Source organism: Pezoporus wallicus, unplaced genomic scaffold (genome assembly GCF_028554395.1).
Source record: "Pezoporus wallicus isolate ANWC-B61680 ecotype Strahan unplaced genomic scaffold, APGP_CSIRO_Pwel_v1 contig_3568, whole genome shotgun sequence".
Taxonomy (NCBI): domain Eukaryota; kingdom Metazoa; phylum Chordata; class Aves; order Psittaciformes; family Psittacidae; genus Pezoporus; species Pezoporus wallicus.
In genome coordinates, this window is record NW_026637826.1 from 1,412,464 (window position 1) to 1,428,751 (window position 16,288).

At 61.8% G+C, this 16,288-nt stretch overlaps 5 protein-coding genes across 5 annotated transcripts in view; 4 read left to right on the forward strand and 1 right to left on the reverse strand.

Moving 5' to 3' along the window:
- The window catches only part of TUSC2 (tumor suppressor 2, mitochondrial calcium regulator), a 4,808-nt gene extending 1,846 nt beyond the window's left edge, over positions 1-2,962 (forward strand). Inside the window, exon 3 of the mRNA XM_057407729.1 lies at positions 248-2,962. Within this exon, the coding sequence (XP_057263712.1) occupies positions 248-313 (66 nt within the window). The 3' untranslated portion in view covers positions 314-2,962. The remainder of the gene's footprint in view (positions 1-247) is intronic.
- Positions 1-6,150, forward strand: part of NPRL2 (NPR2 like, GATOR1 complex subunit) — a 27,393-nt gene extending 21,243 nt beyond the window's left edge. The window contains exon 12 of the mRNA XM_057407727.1: positions 6,139-6,150. The gene's annotated coding sequence lies outside the window, so the exon portion shown is untranslated. The remainder of the gene's footprint in view (positions 1-6,138) is intronic.
- On the forward strand, positions 6,150-8,608 carry LOC130598365 (hyaluronidase-2-like). Its single transcript, XM_057407720.1, has 3 exons — positions 6,150-7,121; positions 7,755-7,844; positions 8,002-8,608. Exons 1-3 carry the CDS (start codon positions 6,195-6,197, stop codon positions 8,413-8,415), a joined length of 1,431 nt encoding a protein of 476 aa, XP_057263703.1. The 5' UTR covers positions 6,150-6,194; the 3' UTR covers positions 8,416-8,608.
- Positions 8,609-9,552: 944 nt separating this feature from the next.
- LOC130598432 (hyaluronidase-1-like) lies at positions 9,553-11,190 on the forward strand. The gene is made up of 3 exons (XM_057407851.1): positions 9,553-10,487; positions 10,593-10,682; positions 10,771-11,190. Exons 1-3 carry the CDS (start codon positions 9,588-9,590, stop codon positions 11,086-11,088), a joined length of 1,308 nt encoding a protein of 435 aa, XP_057263834.1. The 5' UTR covers positions 9,553-9,587; the 3' UTR covers positions 11,089-11,190.
- A 504-nt stretch (positions 11,191-11,694) lies between these two features.
- Positions 11,695-15,608, reverse strand: LOC130598424 (uncharacterized). The gene is made up of 6 exons (XM_057407840.1): positions 15,590-15,608; positions 14,441-15,129; positions 14,193-14,342; positions 12,768-12,844; positions 12,156-12,708; positions 11,695-12,057 (listed from the first exon to the last, which is right to left on the reverse strand). The coding sequence occupies exons 1-6, from the start codon at positions 15,606-15,608 to the stop codon at positions 11,695-11,697; spliced, it is 1,851 nt and encodes a 616-aa protein (XP_057263823.1).
- Positions 15,609-16,288: the final 680 nt, after the last annotated feature.

Sequence of the window (16,288 nt, forward strand, 5' to 3'; positions counted from 1 at the left end):
TGAGCTCTGGACCCGCCATGTGTGGCCGCCAGCCCTGCCGCCCTCGCCTCTCCAGGGACGACTTCGAAGGGCAAAGTGCTTTGGCTTTGCATGCCGCTGCTGAGGCGTACCTGGTGTCACGGTGCTTTGTGAACTGCCGTTCCTCGAGGGCGCAGTGCCCTCTCTCGCACAGGTTGACTTGCAGGGCAGGGCTCAGGGCTGTTGTTCCAGTGTTCTCTTGTGCTCACCACTCTGACTCTTCTTTCAGGGCATAGTGAAGCTAGAGCACCCTCGCATTCACGTGGATTTCCCGGTGATCATCTGCGAGGTGTGAATTGCCAGACGTTGCTGCCCCACTGCCCCCAGCCTCACCAGGCGAGGCTGCCTTGTGTTCCCACCCGAGGAGGACTCTGGGCGTGCGGCAGGGACCGTTGCTCTCCCCTCGCCCGGAGGTGAGGCGGGATGGAGCAGGCTGGGCTGGCTTGGCTGGCGATCCGTTCCTCACAGGAGATGGGTGACCTTGTGCAACGACCGCTTAAAAACATCCTTGCTTGAGTCAGAAAATACCTTTCGTAGCCTCTAGCCGACGTTTGATGGGTAACTGGAACTGCAAACGAGCTGCTGTGTTTGAGCTGTTAAAGGGAGAGCGAGCCTGCACTTCTCACCAGAGAAAATCCCCTGCTTCTCAGGTATGTGGCCCAGGGAGAGCCAGGGCAAAGGAACGTGCTGCCTGGGCCCCCAAGCTCCCTCGGGCCTGCTGGATGGATGGCCAGTGTTGCCACTTGTCGCTTGACATAGGTGGTATGTGATGCTCTTCTGGATGGATCCATTGATGAAGGATAAATGGGGCAGGCCAAGGAGGGACTGGTCTTGAAGCACATCTGGCTGGCTGCTGCGCTCCTCTTGGGAAGGGAACGGGGATCAGATGCCACTACCTTGGACCTCGGTCTCTTCCCCCTCTGTGTTTCCCTGCTTATGCCTGCTCCAGGAAGGCTGGCTTTGCTGCTGCCTGCAGTCGCTCTGCCTGCAGGAGATCTCTGTGGTCCGTGGCTGCTGCTGGCGGCAGCAGGGTCCCCAGCTCCGCAGTGGATTTGCCTCTCCTGTTAGCAAACCAGCTCCCACTGAGCACCATCCCTCACCTGCTTCAGGGCCGGGCTGCTGGGCAAGGCATCTCCTCATAACATCCTCACTCCCCGCTACTGTCTTGGACAATCCTCCTGGTGGGGTGGGCCTTGACATGGCCAAGCAGGAAGGAAATCCTCTCTTCCTTCCCTAATCCCTGAGAACAATCCATCGGTGTGCCGGTCCTGGCTTGGAAATCTCCCTGGCAATGTGAACTATGGTTTCTCCCGCATCCCAGCTGGTGGTAGGAGGAGAAACACGATGCACTTTACAGGGAGGCTTTCTGCTCTGTCTCGGAAGGTACTGCTCTTTTCTCCTCTTTCCTCCTGCTTGAGAAGGTTGAGGTTGTCTTGGCAGCACTGAAAGGACCTCTCATCCCTACGTGCGAGCCCTGAGAAAGGCCTGGCCAGTCCTCACCAGTGCTAGCAGCCACTGCCTACCTGCTCTGCAACCCCGGACCAGGCGGGTGGAGGAGGACTGGTGGTGGGCACAGCTGTAAGCAGGGGTAGAGCCTGCTCCCCAGAGCAGCTAGCTCGGCTTTCCTCCTTTCGTTCCAGAACTTATTTACTTTCTAAGCACTTCAGATGTTTGCTACCTCGATTTTTAATTTAAGCTGCTGGCACTTGGCTGCCAGCCCTGTCAGCGTCTGCGTTGGATGTATCCAACCCCGCGCCCACCCAGAGCTGCCCGGGCGCGGGGCCACATTCCAAGCTTCGGAGAGATAACAGTGGTGTGGCTGTTGCCGTCTTCCTGTCACCACCTCTTCCCTCCACGTCCCCCACCCACTGTTCCCATCGACGGGAGCGAGCACGGAGGGTGAAGTGGATGTGCTGGCTGCCACCCATCAGGGAAGCAGGAGGGCAGGGCTCCGGCAGGGAGTTTGTCTACACTGTGATGCTGGGTGCTTCTTCCGACATCTTTTGTTCTACTGCTTTCTTGAAAGAGTCTTGTCTTAAAACAGTCCCCACTGAAGTGTTTCTTACTTGTACCACCTGCTCTCGAGTTTCTCCTGGGCCGGATCTCCTTGGGAAAGCCGTGCCTCCGGCTCCACAGGAGAGCAGGAGCTGCTGTCACCAGGAAGAGGAGAGGAGAGAAAGCCATGGCCAGGCTGCCCTGCTGCTGGTCGAAGGGCATGGAAAGCTGCACCAAACCCTCCTCGGGTACGGGGAAAGGCAGAGGAGGAATGGAGAGGGGGCTGGTGCCATTTGCCTGCCCCAGCGGGGAGCCCCTCGCTTGGCTACCACCCAAAAATCTGTTGGCAAGGCAGGGCCTGAACCCCGGGGGGGAGAAGAGACTGAGACCAGCTTAGCAGGCATGCTTTTGTCCTCACTGACAGGCTGTCCACCCTTCCCCCAGGGCATCAGACATGCTTCCCCTAAAACACACATCTTCTCCCACCGTCCCATGTTGCTGATCAGCAGCGAATCTCCACAGGCTGCCAACAAGCTGCGTCCTGCCCCATTTCTTCCCAGGCTGGTCCCTGAGCAGTCAGCCCCCAGGCCTCCCCTCCTGCAGCAGCAGGGCCTTGGGAGCACATGGAGGGGTCTTAAAAATGTGAAGGTCGCTGTAAATAGTATCTGTGTCCACTGTGGTGTTGGAGCAAGCAAAAAACGAAACAAAAAAAAACAAAGGAAAGTTTTCCTTTTGGTTTTCTTCTGTTTTTTTATGATTTCCGTGCGACGTTGTGCTGTCCTGTGTGGATGTGTATCTGAACCGTACTCACTGACACTAGGCTCTTCGCTCCTCTAGCGCGTGGGTAGGACCCGAGGGGTTGGGGAACGTACACTATTTATGGTCCTTCCTCCCAGTGCATCTGTCCACTTTTGTTAAATTTCAATAAAATTATTTGTAGAGCCCACAAGTCCAAGAGCTGTCTCACTGGGGAGCGGGGCAGAGGGTGGGGATGCTGGAGAGCTGAGGGGAGCTGGGCTTTGCTCTGTGCTGCTGGCACATCCAGCCTGCTCGTTTTCCAGGCTAGGGGGGTTTGTGCTTGTGTGGCTGAACGGGTGATGAAGGGGATCCTCTTTGGCACATGGTGCTTGCAGGAGTTGGTGGCTTTGTGAGGCTGTGGCTCTGCTTGTAGCTGCTTTAAATACACAACGAAAATGTGTTTGTATAAATATGTAATGTTCCTGTTTGGGTCCCTCTGCCTTCCCATGTGGGGAAGGAGGTCTTGGAGGGGCCTGGGGTGGGGGGCAGCAGGGGAGACCCGGGCAGCCCAACCTCAAGCCGGCCTCTCCCCATCCCTTTGCGTGAGCCCGGTGGGGGGGCAGGATCCGCCCGTCCGCTCCTTCCTCACCGTTCCTGCCAAATCCCTGCCTCATTAATCACCGGAGCCTGACGACTTTCTCAACCCGGCGTGACCCAGCGCCGGGCTGCCGCCCGTTCCCGACCATTGCCGGCTGTCTGTGGGTGAGCCTGATCTCACTGTGCCCCACGTCCTGTCCCCACCAGCCCTGCATATGTTTTCCTGCGGCCACCGGCACCTCTCATCATTTCCTCCACACAAGCCGGCTCGGAAACGAGCCGCTGACGAAAGCTGTAATGAGTGAGCGGTGCGGCGTGTCCTGCCAGCGCTTCAGCGTGCGGGGGACGAGGCCCTGGGACCTTTGCCCATTGATCCATAGAGGCCCCAGCCCCAGGAGGGACACATCGTGGTGACCTCGAGGAGGACTGGGTGGCTGTGCGGGGCGTTACGGATCGGTGAGGTTAACCCAGGCGGTGGCTGTGGCTCCCTGACCCCATGAGCAGCTCCGTATCCAGTGGATCCCCATCCTGCTGCCTGCAGGGCAGCCCCCAGCCCGGGGCACATCCAGGTGCCAGCCTCACTCCCTGCCTCCGCAGATGCTCTGTCCTCAAGCTGAACTCCTCACGCCTTGCCCGGACCTGTTGGCACGAGCGGATGTGACTCACAGCACGGTACTGGCACCGGTGGGGGATTCTCAACCACTCTGCTGCCTCGCCCCAGATGCTGCCCTGCTTCCCTTTCTCCTCTTCTGCCCGGCTGGGAACAGCTTCAAATCATCTCACATTTACTGGGGTGAGATGGGAAAGGGGAGGCTGCATCTGTCCAGTTGCTCCCTCCCAAAATCCAAGGGCTTCCCGCAGGGAAGGCAGGAGGGAAACCAGGGCAGGTAGCAACCAGTCCTCCCAAGGAGCCCAGCAGTGAGGAGCTGCGTTGCGTTGAGGACTTGCAGCCCTCGCAGCAGTGGAAAGCTGTGACCCCTGCAGCCACCCCGCTGCTGGCGGGGCTTTACCTTCAGCGCACCAGGCCTCGGAGGATGGAAAATTTTAGGCGTTTCTGGGAGCCTGTTTACTGCCCGCAGGGGAAGGGCAGTGCCCGCAGGCGCTGGGATTTCTTGGCTGCCCACAGTCTCTCCCCATGGTTTTGGCAACGAACGCCTGGCCCATGAACGACCTTCCCTGCCCCTCTCCCACCCAGTGCCTAGCATTGCCTGCAGGCTGGGCCAAGCTGTTGGGTGCAGCCTGGGTTCGATCTGGATGCTGTGCACGACCCTGGCGGTACCATCACCCTCTCAGTGGGAGCTTCGCAGTCAAAGCTGACACCCATGCGGGTCCCACTAACAGGAGCCATCTGTGGGTGCCCGCAGCCCTGGGCTCGGCACCAGCGGCACCGGTGGCCAGCACCGAACAATGCCGGGCTCAGCGCTCCCACCCGCTCCCTGGGGAGCAGGCGGGTGGCTGGGGAGCGCTTCCGCAGATTCAGCCCCGCTTCCTTCCCCCGCCGGTCCCGGCACACCCTCGGCTCCAGCCCCGGCGCTTCCTCCGTGGGGGCACCCCGATGGCCCCTGGCACGGCACGGCCAGAGCAGCAGGGGATGGGCAGGACATGGGCACTGCCACATGGCTGGGCCCTCAGCACTGCCTGTCCTGCTGCCCACCCGGGGGGCCCCGCCGGAGCCTCAGCAGTGCCCCGGGAAGGAAACCCTCCCCCCCCCCCCCCAGCCCTGCTGCCCCTTGTCCCCCTGGGCAGGAAACCTGCGGGGCTGCTGCTGAGTCAGTACCGGCTGCCCTGGCCCCGCACAGGACATCCTGCCCAGCGCAGCACTGCCCAGGGACACCGCTGCTCCAGGACACCACCACCCTGGGGACACCACCGTGGTGGGGACACTGCTGCCCTGGGGTTGCCACTGCTCTGGGGTCACTGCTGCTCTGGTGACATGAGCTGGGGACAGCAGCCTAGGGCCACCACTGTGCCGGGCTCACTGTGGTTCCAGGCTCACCACCGACCCGGGGACAGCAGCCCGGTGTCCCCGCCGTTTTGGAGTGACCATGATCCTGGGGTCCCCAGCACCCTGGGCCCCCATCCGCCCTCCTGCCCCCCCCCATTATCGGGGTGCCCCCGCCCTGGGGTCTCCACCGTTGTGACCCCCCCCCCCCAAGCCGTCGAGTCCCGCAGCCCGTTGCGCCGCCTCCCCCCGCCGCCCCGCGGCGCCCCCTGCGGGCTGACGCCCAACCCACACCGCTCCCGTTGTCCGCGTGGGGGGCGGGGCCTCCCGGGCCGTACCAACCGCGGCGGGACAGGGGGGCGGCGGCGCCTGGCCCGGAGCCTCGGCCCCACGGGGGTGGGCGCGTGCGGGTGTGGGTCCGCGGCCGGCCCGCACCCGCGGCACCCCGCGGCACCCCGCGCCGCCAGCCCGTCTCGCTGCGCGCCCGGGGCGGGGCCGTTCGTGGCGGGAGGCGGCGCCCCCGCGGGTGGTGCGCGCCGGGGAGGTTTAAAAGCGGCGGCGGGGGGCGGCGACGCCGGTGGAGCCCGTGGCTGGGGATGGCGTGAGCCGGGGGCAGCGGGCGCGGAGCGGAGCGGGCGGCGAGCGGGGCCGCGCCCCGCGCTTTGTGTCCCGGCCGCGGACAAAGGGAGCGCCGCGCCGGCACCCGCGGCACCGGGAGCGGGCGGAGCCGCGTGGGACCGGGATCCCGGGGAGCCGAACCCCCGGGGGCTCTGCCCACGCTCCCCCGGTGCCTTTCTGCCCCGGGCGGGGGGCTCGGGGCAGGGTCTGCTTTGGGGGGTGCGGGCAGAGCCGCCCGCCCCGCCTGACCCCCGGCTCGCCGCTGCCCCGGCGCCCCTCGGGCAGGATGCGCGGGGTCTGCGCGGCGGCGCTGGCCGTGCCTTGGCTGGCCCTGCTGGCACTGGCCCAGCAGCCCCCCGAGAAGCCCGCGGCCGCCCCCCTGCTCACCCGCCGGCCCTTCCTGGTGGCCTGGAACGTGCCCACCCAGGACTGCAAGCCCCGCTTCCAGGTGTCCCTCGACTTCAGCCTCTTCGACCTGCAGGCCTCCCCCAATGAGGGCTTCGTGGGGCAGAACCTCACCATCTTCTACAAGGAGCGCCTGGGGCTCTACCCCTACTACAACAGCCAGCGTGTGGCTGTCAACGGCGGGGTCCCCCAAAACAGCAGCTTGTCCGAGCACCTCGCACGCCTCCAGGAGGGCATCAGCAAGTACATCCGCTCGCCCGCCAAGGAGGGGCTGGCTGTCATCGACTGGGAGGAGTGGCGGCCCATCTGGGCTCGCAACTGGAAGCCCAAGGACATCTACCGGGAGGTGTCCAAGCAGCTGGTGTACCAGCGACAGCTCAACTGGTCCCATGAGGAGGCCAACAAGCAGGCTGTGTTTGAGTTCGAGTCAGCCGCCCGGCAGTTCATGGTGAGCACCCTGCGTGTGGCCAAGAGCTTCCGACCCAAGCAGCTCTGGGGGTTCTACCTCTTCCCTGACTGCTACAACCATGACTACAGCAAGAACAAGGAGAGCTACACCGGGCAGTGCCCGGACGTGGAGAAGACTCGCAATGACCAGCTGGCGTGGCTCTGGCGGGAGAGCATGGCCCTCTACCCCTCCATCTACCTCGACGTGCTCCTGGCCTCCACTCCCAACAGCCGCAAGTTCGTGCGGGCGCGGGTGATGGAGGCCATGCGGATCTCACAGCAGCACCACGATGGCTACTCCCTGCCTGTCTTTGTCTACACCCGGCCCACCTACATCCGCAAGCTGGATATGCTCAGCCAGGTAGGGCTCTGCCACCGGGATGTCACCGTCCCAAAACCTGTGTGCCTGGGCTCGGGAGTCAGCTGAGGTGGTGCCTCTGCCTGTGTGCCATCCACCCCTCTGGAGTGGGGTGGCTCTGAGGTCTGGTGTCTGCCCTCATGGTCCTACTGGCACACTGGTTTGGCTGTGTCCATGTGGGCTGGGGAGCAGTGCCCTTTGGCATGGGACTAGACCTGGGGAGCAGGAACGGTGCTCAGTCCTGCTGCCTTCCCTCCAAGGGGGGATCACAGCGTGGGGACCCACAGCACAGCCCTGCTATGAGCCAGTTATTTGGCAGCAGGACTGGCACAAATAGTTGCCATCACCAAGGAAGTGTATGGAAGGTGCTACAGGTCTCCGGGGTCCCAGCAGGCAGGACCCTGGGGTACATGAACCCACAGCTCCTGTGTTGTGTTGGTTTAGTCCCACAGGAGAAAGGTAGTGTTGGGAAGCTTTGTGCCCAAGGAGCTGGAACAGTCCCCTCTCCCTGTGGCCTGGTGCAGGGGTGGGTCTTGCCCCCCTGACCCTGCAGCAGGCTCTTTGGAGCACATCGTGCTGGGGGTGCGGGTGCTGTGTTGGGGCCTGCAGGGACTTAACTGGGCTCTGTCTCCACAGCTGGACCTGATCTCTACCATTGGAGAGAGCGCGGCACTGGGTGCAGCCGGAGCCATTTTCTGGGGTGATGCAGACTACACCAAAAACCGGGTAGGTTTGGGTCAGTGTGCCCCTGGGGAGGCGGATGATGAGGAAGGGGGAGGACACCTGCCCCCAGAGTGGATCGAGGCTGGGTTGCCTTCTCCATCTGGGATGCTTCTCTGCCTGGGGCACCTCAACATTACCCCTGATATCCCCCTTCCCCCAGGACTCGTGCCAGATCATCAAGAACTACCTGGAGAGTGACCTGGGACGCTACATCGTAAATGTCACGACGGCGGCGCAGCTCTGCAGCACAGCGCTGTGCCAGGGCCGGGGCCGCTGCCTGCGCCAGGACAGCAACGCTGATGTCTTCCTCCACCTCAACTCCACCAGCTTCCAGCTGCAGCGCCGGGATGGGGACAACCCCCAGCGCCCCCTCTTCTGGGCCGAGGGCCAACTGTCCCCTGCTGACACCTTCTTCCTACGGACCCACTTCCGCTGCCACTGCTACCAGGGCTGGCAGGGCAGCAGCTGCCAGGTGCCTGCTGGCCCCCGCAGTGATGCCCCTGACTTCTTGGCACCACTGAGACTTGGGGTGCTGTTGCTGCTTGCAAGCTGGTGCTACCTCCTCTTGGACTGAGCTGCCCCTTGTGGCACCCCCTTTCTGTGGTGGTGTAGGGGACCTATTTAAGATAACCCTGCCTGGGATGCAGCTTGTTATGCAGGGGGGCTGCCCCTTACCAGGGCTAGAACAGTGCGGTTGCCCTACCTCTGCCCTCCCTCCTGTGGGGCGGGTGCCCACCATTGGGATGGAGGGCGGGGGGGCCTCTCCTGTTGTAAGGAGAGATGGGGGCGGCGGGGGGGGGGGGCATGGGGGCATGGAGCGGGTGCTGTGTGGTGCTAAGCCCCTGTGCGCTGCCCCACACCGAAGTGCTTTACCTCGAATAAAGCTGGGTGCGCGTCAGCGGGGTGTGGGGTGTTTCGGGGGGGCACAGCTCGCACCGCTCCCGGGCGGGCTCCGCCACGGCCGGGCCACACACGTGGAGGCAGCGGCGGGGGCGGCCCCGCGCTCCTCTTCTCCACGCCCGTTCCCGCAAGCCCCGCCCCCAGAGGGTCTGGCCCCGCCCCGCGTTCCCCGTGCGCGCGGGGTGCCCGCGATATCGCGACAGCGACCGGCGCGATACGGCCGCGGTGGGTACAGCCCTGGGAGGGGTGCCCCCGGGACGGGCCCTGTCCCCGCCGTCTCCCCTCGGCTGCCGGTTGCTGCCCGTCCCCGCACGGTGCCGTTCTGTGCTGCGAGTGCCCCCAAACCGGGCCCTCCGTGCTGCGGCTGCTGTCCCCACACGGTGCCGTCCGGTGCCACCGCCGGTCCCAGGCTGTGTCTCGCCGGGTCCTGCCCGGAGCTGCGTGCTTCCCCCCCGTCGTGCCCTCCTCGTGCCAGCTCATGGCCGATGCTCCGCACTGCCCACGTCCCTCACCGTGACCTTGCCCTCCGCCCCCTTCCCGTGCCTGTTTGTCTTTCCAGCCCAGCTCAACGCCGGCCATCACCGGGTGTTGACTCTGCGCATTCCTCCCCGGCCGCGCCCGCTGCTGACGGTCGTTAGCCCGGGGCTAACGTTGGGGATTTGCTGTGAGGAGGTGGGAGAAGCGCCCGCGGGGCCCTGGCACTGCTCGAGAACAGGGGTGTGGGTTAATGCCAGCGGCAGCTTGGCCTGGGGATAAAGGTCTGGGTTTATCGGGGTCTGCCCAGGCCTCCCTTTGTCTTGGCTCTCCCCAGACTGCTTCAGGACACATCCTGCTCCCACCAGCACCATGGCATTGGGGTGGTCCTGCTGGGTCTTCCTGCTGCTCCTGCTTTCCCTGGCCTGTGCCAGGGGGCCGGGCCCTGTCCTTGTCAGCCGCCCCTTTGTCACCATCTGGAACATCCCCACGGAGCGCTGCGCCGAGAAGTACAACGTCACCCTCAACCTGGAGGTCTTTGATGTGTTGGCCAACGACCAGCAGTCCTTCACCGGGCAGGACATCACCCTGTTCTACAGCAAGGAGCTGGGGCTCCTCCCCTACTACACATCTGAGGGGATGCCAGTGAACGGGGGCCTCCCCCAAAATGCCAGCCTGCAGGCCCACCTCCAGCAGGCCACCCGGGACATCAAGGTCACCCTGCCCAGCCCTGCCTACAGAGGACTGGCCGTCATCGACTGGGAGAAGTGGCGCCCGCTGTGGGTCCGCAACTGGGCCTCCATGGACATCTACCAGCAGCAGTCGGAGGAGCTGGTGCGGCAGCAGCACCCGCAGTGGCCCCCTGAGCTGGTGAAGGAGGCGGCCAAGCAGCAGTTTGAGCAGAGCGCCCGCAACTTCATGGAGCAGACCCTGCGGCTGGGTGAGACCCTCCGTTCCGACAGCTACTGGGGGTTCTATGGCTTCCCTGACTGCTACAACAATGACTTCGACAGCCTGCCCTACACCGGGATGTGCCCGGCGGTGGAGCAGCAGAGGAACAAGGAGCTGTGGTGGCTCTGGGAGAGCAGCCGGGCGCTCTACCCCAGCATCTACCTGCCCTCCTGCCTCAACGGCACCAACAAGGCGCTCGCCTACGTCCGGCACCGTGTGGCTGAAGCTTTTGCCATGCAGCGTGGTGTCCTTGATGGTGGCATCCCTGTTCTGCCCTACTCCCAGATTGCCTTTGACTGCACAGTCGACTTCCTTTCCCAGGTGATGGGGGTGTGGGGATAGCGGGTACCGCTCAGGCTGATGGGTTGGTGCTGGGAATCTTTAGCTCTTTGGGCAGCGTTGACTTTTCCTCTCCCTGGGGTGCAGGAGGACCTGATGAACACCATCGGGGAGAGTGCAGCTCAGGGTGCTGCTGGCATAATCCTCTGGGGCAGCCTCAACTACAGCAACTCCAAGGTGAGTTTTGGGGTTGGCACCATGCCACTGCCTTCACAGAACCCCCATTCCCTGACCAGCAGGACTGTAACATCATATGCCATTGCAGAAGATGTGCCTGAGGCTGAAGGACTATGTGGAAGGGCCACTAGGCCACTACATCGTCAATGTGACGGCCAGCACTGATCTCTGCAGCCAGAGCTTGTGCTCCGGCCAGGGCCGATGCGTGCGCAAGGAGGACAAGCAGGGCTTCCTCCACCTCGACCCCTTCCGCTTTGCCATCAACCTGCAAGGTGGCAAGCCCTGGCTGGTGACCCAGAGCCTGGAGGCCAGTGATGACACCTCGGGGCTGGCTGAGCAGTTCAGGTGCCAGTGCTATGACAAGTGGCAGGGGCCCCGCTGCGACACTTGGGACACCACCAGGTGATGTGCACAGGGATAGCGGGGCAGGCAGGGTGACACCGCCTCACGCCCCAGAACCCTCACCATGGGGCTGGGACCCCCCTGTGGCACCGCTAATAAAACCAGTAGGCACTTGCAAGCATATCCTTGTCTTCTGCAGCGGCTCGGTTTGGGGTGGGAGGGTGCTGCTGAGGTGAAGCTGTCAGCATCTGGATGTTCAGCTTGGGGCCGGGGGGAGTCACAGACTCAGTTCTCTGATCTTATCTGTGGGCAATCTCTCCATGATGGGACTGCGCTGTGTAGCACTCAGTGTCTACTGGGGATGTGCAGGCTGGACCCCTTATTTCTTATGCTGGTTAACATAAACCAGTGCAAAGCACGGACTGTCCCCGAGCATGCAGCATGCAGAGCTCAGAAAGCAGGCTGGGCTCTTCTCAGCAATGGTTCAGCTGGTGGCAGATCAGCTGCTTCTGCTTGGGGTTTGGGTGGTGAGATAGGAACTCCTGCTGGGGTTGTGCTGTACAAACAGGACAGGACAACTGAGGAAGGTTTATTGTTTACAAGTTTATTCCTAATTCTACCAGGCTCTATCTAACCTACTCTCCTAAGTGCCTGTCAACTCTCCTAAGCTCTATTGAGGGGCTCCATAACTATGAATACTCTTAAGGTCTCTATACCATGGTGGTGGAAAGCAGAGGTTGGGAGGGATGAAGCTCTCTCTGCCTGCTGCTCTGGCAGGCTCTGGGCTTGTGGGAGCAGCTGCCCTTGGGGATGGACGGGCAGTGCTGGGGCCAGGAAGTGCTCCATTCCGTCGCTTGGCGGGTGGAGATGCCCTCCTGTGCACTGCAGGCTGCGCATCGGCGCTTCTGGGGGGATGTTCTTCCTCCTCCTGTGCTGCCCCCCGGGCCTTCCGCTTGATGGCAGCTTTCCTCTTGTGCTGCTCCAGCAGCTGGGGACGCTCTCTGCTGAAGCTGGGGCTGTGGTAGTAGAGCACCTGCAGCGAGCAAAGGAGAAGGGTTAGCTGTCAGCATGCCAGGACTGGAAACCCTCAAGCCTGGTTGCGTTGGTTGATGTGCGGGGCAAGTTCTGTACCTTGCTGTGAGAAGAGGCTGCTGCTTCCTCAGCAAGGAATTCAGGCAGGGAGGCAGATCTCTGGGAGTCTGGGTGCACTCTGGTGAAGCCGTAGTTGTACAGTTGCCGGAGGAAAGAGTTCATCTTCTGTGTGGAGAAAACCCGGCCCAGCACCTCCTGTTGGAAGAGTTCTTCACTGATGGCCACACATTTTCCTCCCATACCCCACCAGATGGACCGAAACTCGCTGCTTTCCAGGATCTTCCACAGCCTCTGTGGAAAGCTGAGGCCTGAGAATTCGCTGGCTGGGCCCCTGCTCCGGTTGGAAAGAGGAGGGATTCGGACGGTGTCGTGTCCCTCGCTGCCGGGTTGCACATCCCGCTCCTCCTGTGTGGCTGCTGCGGCTGTGTCACAGGGCGCTGTTTGCCCCTGTCCTGAAGGGCTGGCAGCCGCCGTGTCTGCCGACTGCCCCAGCGCATGCGGAGCACAAAGGGATGGCGCTGGTGCGGGAGCCGGCTCCCATTCCATTTCTGCTGTCGGCCCTGGACCCACGGTTCGCTCGGCAGCCACTGCCCTGGAGAACCAGGCCCAGTCCCAACAGTCAGGCAGGAGAGGCTGCTGGCGCTGACTGACTGTGGGTACCAGCGGGTGCTCTCCCGTATCCCTTGGGTGCACCGCGGTGATGTCACAAAGACGATGATGCCGGGGGCCTGGCAGAAGGGAGCGGCAAGGGGAGACATGGCTGAAGAGCCCTTGCTGCTTTTCCCTGCAGAGCCACCGCTGGTGGGACTCCAGAGCCCAGCAGTCCATGAAGCTCTGTTGAAGGGCTGTAGGCAGGGAGGGGACCGTGCTGTGTCTGCTTGCAGCCAGCAGTGGGTCTGTAGGGAGGAGCGGGGACGGCTGCAGCGTGGGGCATCGCAGTGCCCATTTGGGAAGCTTTCCAGCTGGGCACCTGTGTCAGGGACAACAGATAATGGTCCGTGGTGAAACACACAGAGATGGAAGAGTACTGTTTGTGTGCTTTGGCTGCTCCCTGGAGACTCCAGCTTATCCTTGTCTTCTGCCGCGGCTCGGTTTGGGGTGGGAGGGTGCTGCTGAGGTGAAGCTGTCAGCATCTGGATGTTCAGCTTGGGGCGGGGGGGAGTCACAGACTCAGTTCTCTGATCTTACCTGTGGGCAATCTCTCCATGATGGGACTGCGCTGTGTAGCACTCAGTGTCTACTGGGGACGTGCAGGCTGGACCCCTTATTTCTTATGCTGGTTAACATAAACCACTGCAAAGCACAGACTGTCCCGAGCATGCAGCATGTGAGACAAACCAGGTGCCACCAAGAGATGAACCCCTGCTCAGTGGATAGGAGGGGCCGCAGGAAGCAGCATCGAGTTCAGATGCTTCAGTTAAAGGCTCTTGACTCAACTGGGTCTCTTTCAATGCTCTTCTCAGAGGTTCTTAGCTCATCCACAGAGTAACGGGCTGTCTTCTGGTGCTAAAACCTGAGCCAGGGTTCTACGGCTCAGCCGCGTCAGCTGAAGAGTGCCAGTACTTGTGAGCTCCTGGTCTCCTGGCATGGCCTTGGAGAATGTCTCTCCAAAGAGAGGAGCAAGCACCGTGTGAGCCACAGCCTGGCTTTTACTCTCGAGAGCTCAGAAAGCAGGCTGGGCTCTTCTCAGCAATGGTTCAGCTGGTGGCAGATCAGCTGCTTCTGCTTGGGGTTTGGGTGGTGAGATAGGAACTCCTGCTGTGGTTGTGCTGTACAAACAGGACAGGACAACTGAGGAAGGTTTATTGTTTAATAGTTTATTCCTAATTCTACCAGGCTCTATCTAACCTACTCTCCTAAGCTCTATTGAGGGACTCCATATCTATGAATACTCTTAAGGTCTCTCTACCATGGTAGTGGGAAGCGGAGGTTGGGAGGGATGAAGCTCTCTCTGCCTGCTGCTCTGGCAGGCTCTGGGCTTGAGGGATAGGCTGCCCTTGGGGATGGACGGGCAGTGCTGGGGCCAGGAAGTGCTCCATTCCGTCGCTTGGCGGGTGGAGATGCCCTCCTGTGCACTGCAGGCTGCGCATCGGCGCTTCTGGGGGGATGTTCTTCCTCCTCCTGTGGTGCCCCCGGGGCCTTCCGCTTGATGGCAGCTTTCCTCTTGTGCTGCTCCAGCAGCTGGGGACGCTCTCTGCTGAAGCTGGGGCTGTGGTAGTAGAGCACCTGCAGCGAGCAAAGGAGAAGGGTTAGCTGTCAGCATGCCAGGACTGGAAACCCTCAAGCCTGGTTGCGTTGGTTGATGTGCGGGGCAAGTTCTGTACCTTGCTGTGAGAAGAGGCTGCTGCTTCCTCAGCAAGGAATTCAGGCAGGGAGGCAGATCTCTGGGAGTCTGGGTGCACTCTGGTGAAGCCGTAGTTGTACAGTTGCCGGAGGAAAGAGTTCATCTTCTGTGTGGAGAAAACCCGGCCCAGCACCTCCTGTTGGAAGAGTTCTTCACTGATGGCCACACATTTTCCTCCCATACCCCACCAGATGGACCGAAACTCGCTGCTTTCCAGGATCTTCCACAGCCTCTGTGGAAAGCTGAGGCCTGAGAATTCTCTGGCTGGGCCCCTGCTCAGGTTGGAAAGAGGAGGGATTCGGATGTTGTCGTGTCCCTCGCTGCCGGGTTGCACATCCCGCTCCTCCTGTGTGGCTGCTGCGGCTGTGTCACAGGGCGCTGTTTGCCCCTGTCCTGAAGGGCCGGCAGCAGCCGTGTCTGCCGACTGCCCCAGCGCATGCGGAGCACAAAGGGATGGCGCTGGTGCGGGAGCCGGCTCCCATTCCATTTCTGCTGTCGGCCCTGGACCCACGGTTCGCTCGGCAGCCACTGCCCTGGAGAACCAGGCCCAGTCCCAACAGTCAGGCAGGAGAGGCTGCTGGCGCTGACTGACTGTGGGTACCAGCGGGTGCTCTCCCGTATCCCTTGGGTGCACCGCGGTGATGTCACAAAGACGATGATGCCGGGGGCCTGGCAGAAGGGAGCGGCAAGGGGAGACATGGCTGAAGAGCCCTTGCTGCTTTTCCCTGCAGAGCCACCGCTGGTGGGACTCCAGAGCCCAGCAGTCCATGAAGCTCTGTTGAAGGGCTGTAGGCAGGGAGGGGACCGTGCTGTGTCTGCTTGCAGCCAGCAGTGGGTCTGTAGGGAGGAGCGGGGACGGCTGCAGCGTGGGGCATCGCGGTGCCCATTTGGGAAGCTTTCCAGCTGGGCACCTGTGTCAGGGACAACAGATAATGGTCCGTGGTGAAACACACAGAGATGGAAGAGTACTGTTTGTGTGCTTTGGCTGCTCCCTGGAGACTCCAGCTTATCCTTGTCTTCTGCCGCGGCTCGGTTTGGGGGGGGCGGGTGCTGCTGAGGTGAAGCTGTCAGCATCTGGATGTTCAGCTTGGGGCGGGGGGGAGTCACAGACTCAGTTCTCTGATCTTACCTGTGGGCAATCTCTCCATGATGGGACTGCGCTGTGTAGCACTCAGTGTCTACTGGGGACGTGCAGGCTGGACCCCTTATTTCTTATGCCGGTTAACATAAACCACTGCAAAGCACGGAATGTCCCCGAGCATGCAGCATGTGAGACAAACCAGGTGCCACCAAGAGATGAACCCCTGCTCAGTGGACAGGAGGGGCCGCAGGAAGCAGCATCGAGTTCAGATGCTTCAGTTAAAGGCTCTTGGCTCAACTCTGTCTCTTTCAATGCTCTTCTCAGAGGTTCTTAGCTCGGCCACTAGGTAATGGGCTGTCTCCTGGTGCTAAAACCTGAGCCAGGGTTCTACGGCTCAGCCGCATCAGCTGAAGAGTGCCAGGACTTGTGAGCTCCTGGTCTCCTGGCATGGCCTTGGAGAATGTCTCTCCAAAGAGAGGAGCAAGCACCGTGTGAGCCACAGCCTGGCTTTTACTCTCGAGAGCTCAGAAAGCAGGCTGGGCTCTTCTCAGCAATGGTTCAGCTGGTGGCAGATCAGCTGCTTCTGCTTGGGGTTTGGGTGGTGAGATAGGAACTCCTGCTGTGGTTGTGCTGTACAAACAAGACAGGACAACTGAGGAAGGTTTATTGTTTAATAGTTTATTCCTAATTCTACCAGGCTCTATCTAACCTACTCTCCTAAGCTCTATTGAGGGACTCGGTATCTAT

What these genes read in the sequence shown, in the direction of transcription:
- LOC130598432 (XM_057407851.1), top strand. Translation starts at nt 9,588, where the DNA reads ATGGCATTGGGGTGGTCCTGCTGGGTCTTCCTGCTGCTCCTGCTTTCC. An exon ending in CAGTCGACTTCCTTTCCCAG is followed by an intron (nt 10,488 to 10,592) that starts GTGATGGGGGTG and finishes CCTGGGGTGCAG; the next exon opens with GAGGACCTGATGAACACCAT. An exon ending in TCAACTACAGCAACTCCAAG is followed by an intron (nt 10,683 to 10,770) that starts GTGAGTTTTGGG and finishes ATGCCATTGCAG; the next exon opens with AAGATGTGCCTGAGGCTGAA.
- LOC130598424 (XM_057407840.1), bottom strand. An exon ending in CAGCCTCTTCTCACAGCAAG is followed by an intron (nt 14,343 to 14,440) that starts GTACAGAACTTG and finishes TGCTCGCTGCAG; the next exon opens with GTGCTCTACTACCACAGCCC. An exon ending in AGCACCCGCTGGTACCCACA is followed by an intron (nt 12,709 to 12,767) that starts GTCAGTCAGCGC and finishes CTGGTTCTCCAG; the next exon opens with GGCAGTGGCTGCCGAGCGAA.
- LOC130598365 (XM_057407720.1), top strand. Translation starts at nt 6,195, where the DNA reads ATGCGCGGGGTCTGCGCGGCGGCGCTGGCCGTGCCTTGGCTGGCCCTG. An exon ending in AGCTGGATATGCTCAGCCAG is followed by an intron (nt 7,122 to 7,754) that starts GTAGGGCTCTGC and finishes CTGTCTCCACAG; the next exon opens with CTGGACCTGATCTCTACCAT. An exon ending in CAGACTACACCAAAAACCGG is followed by an intron (nt 7,845 to 8,001) that starts GTAGGTTTGGGT and finishes CCCTTCCCCCAG; the next exon opens with GACTCGTGCCAGATCATCAA.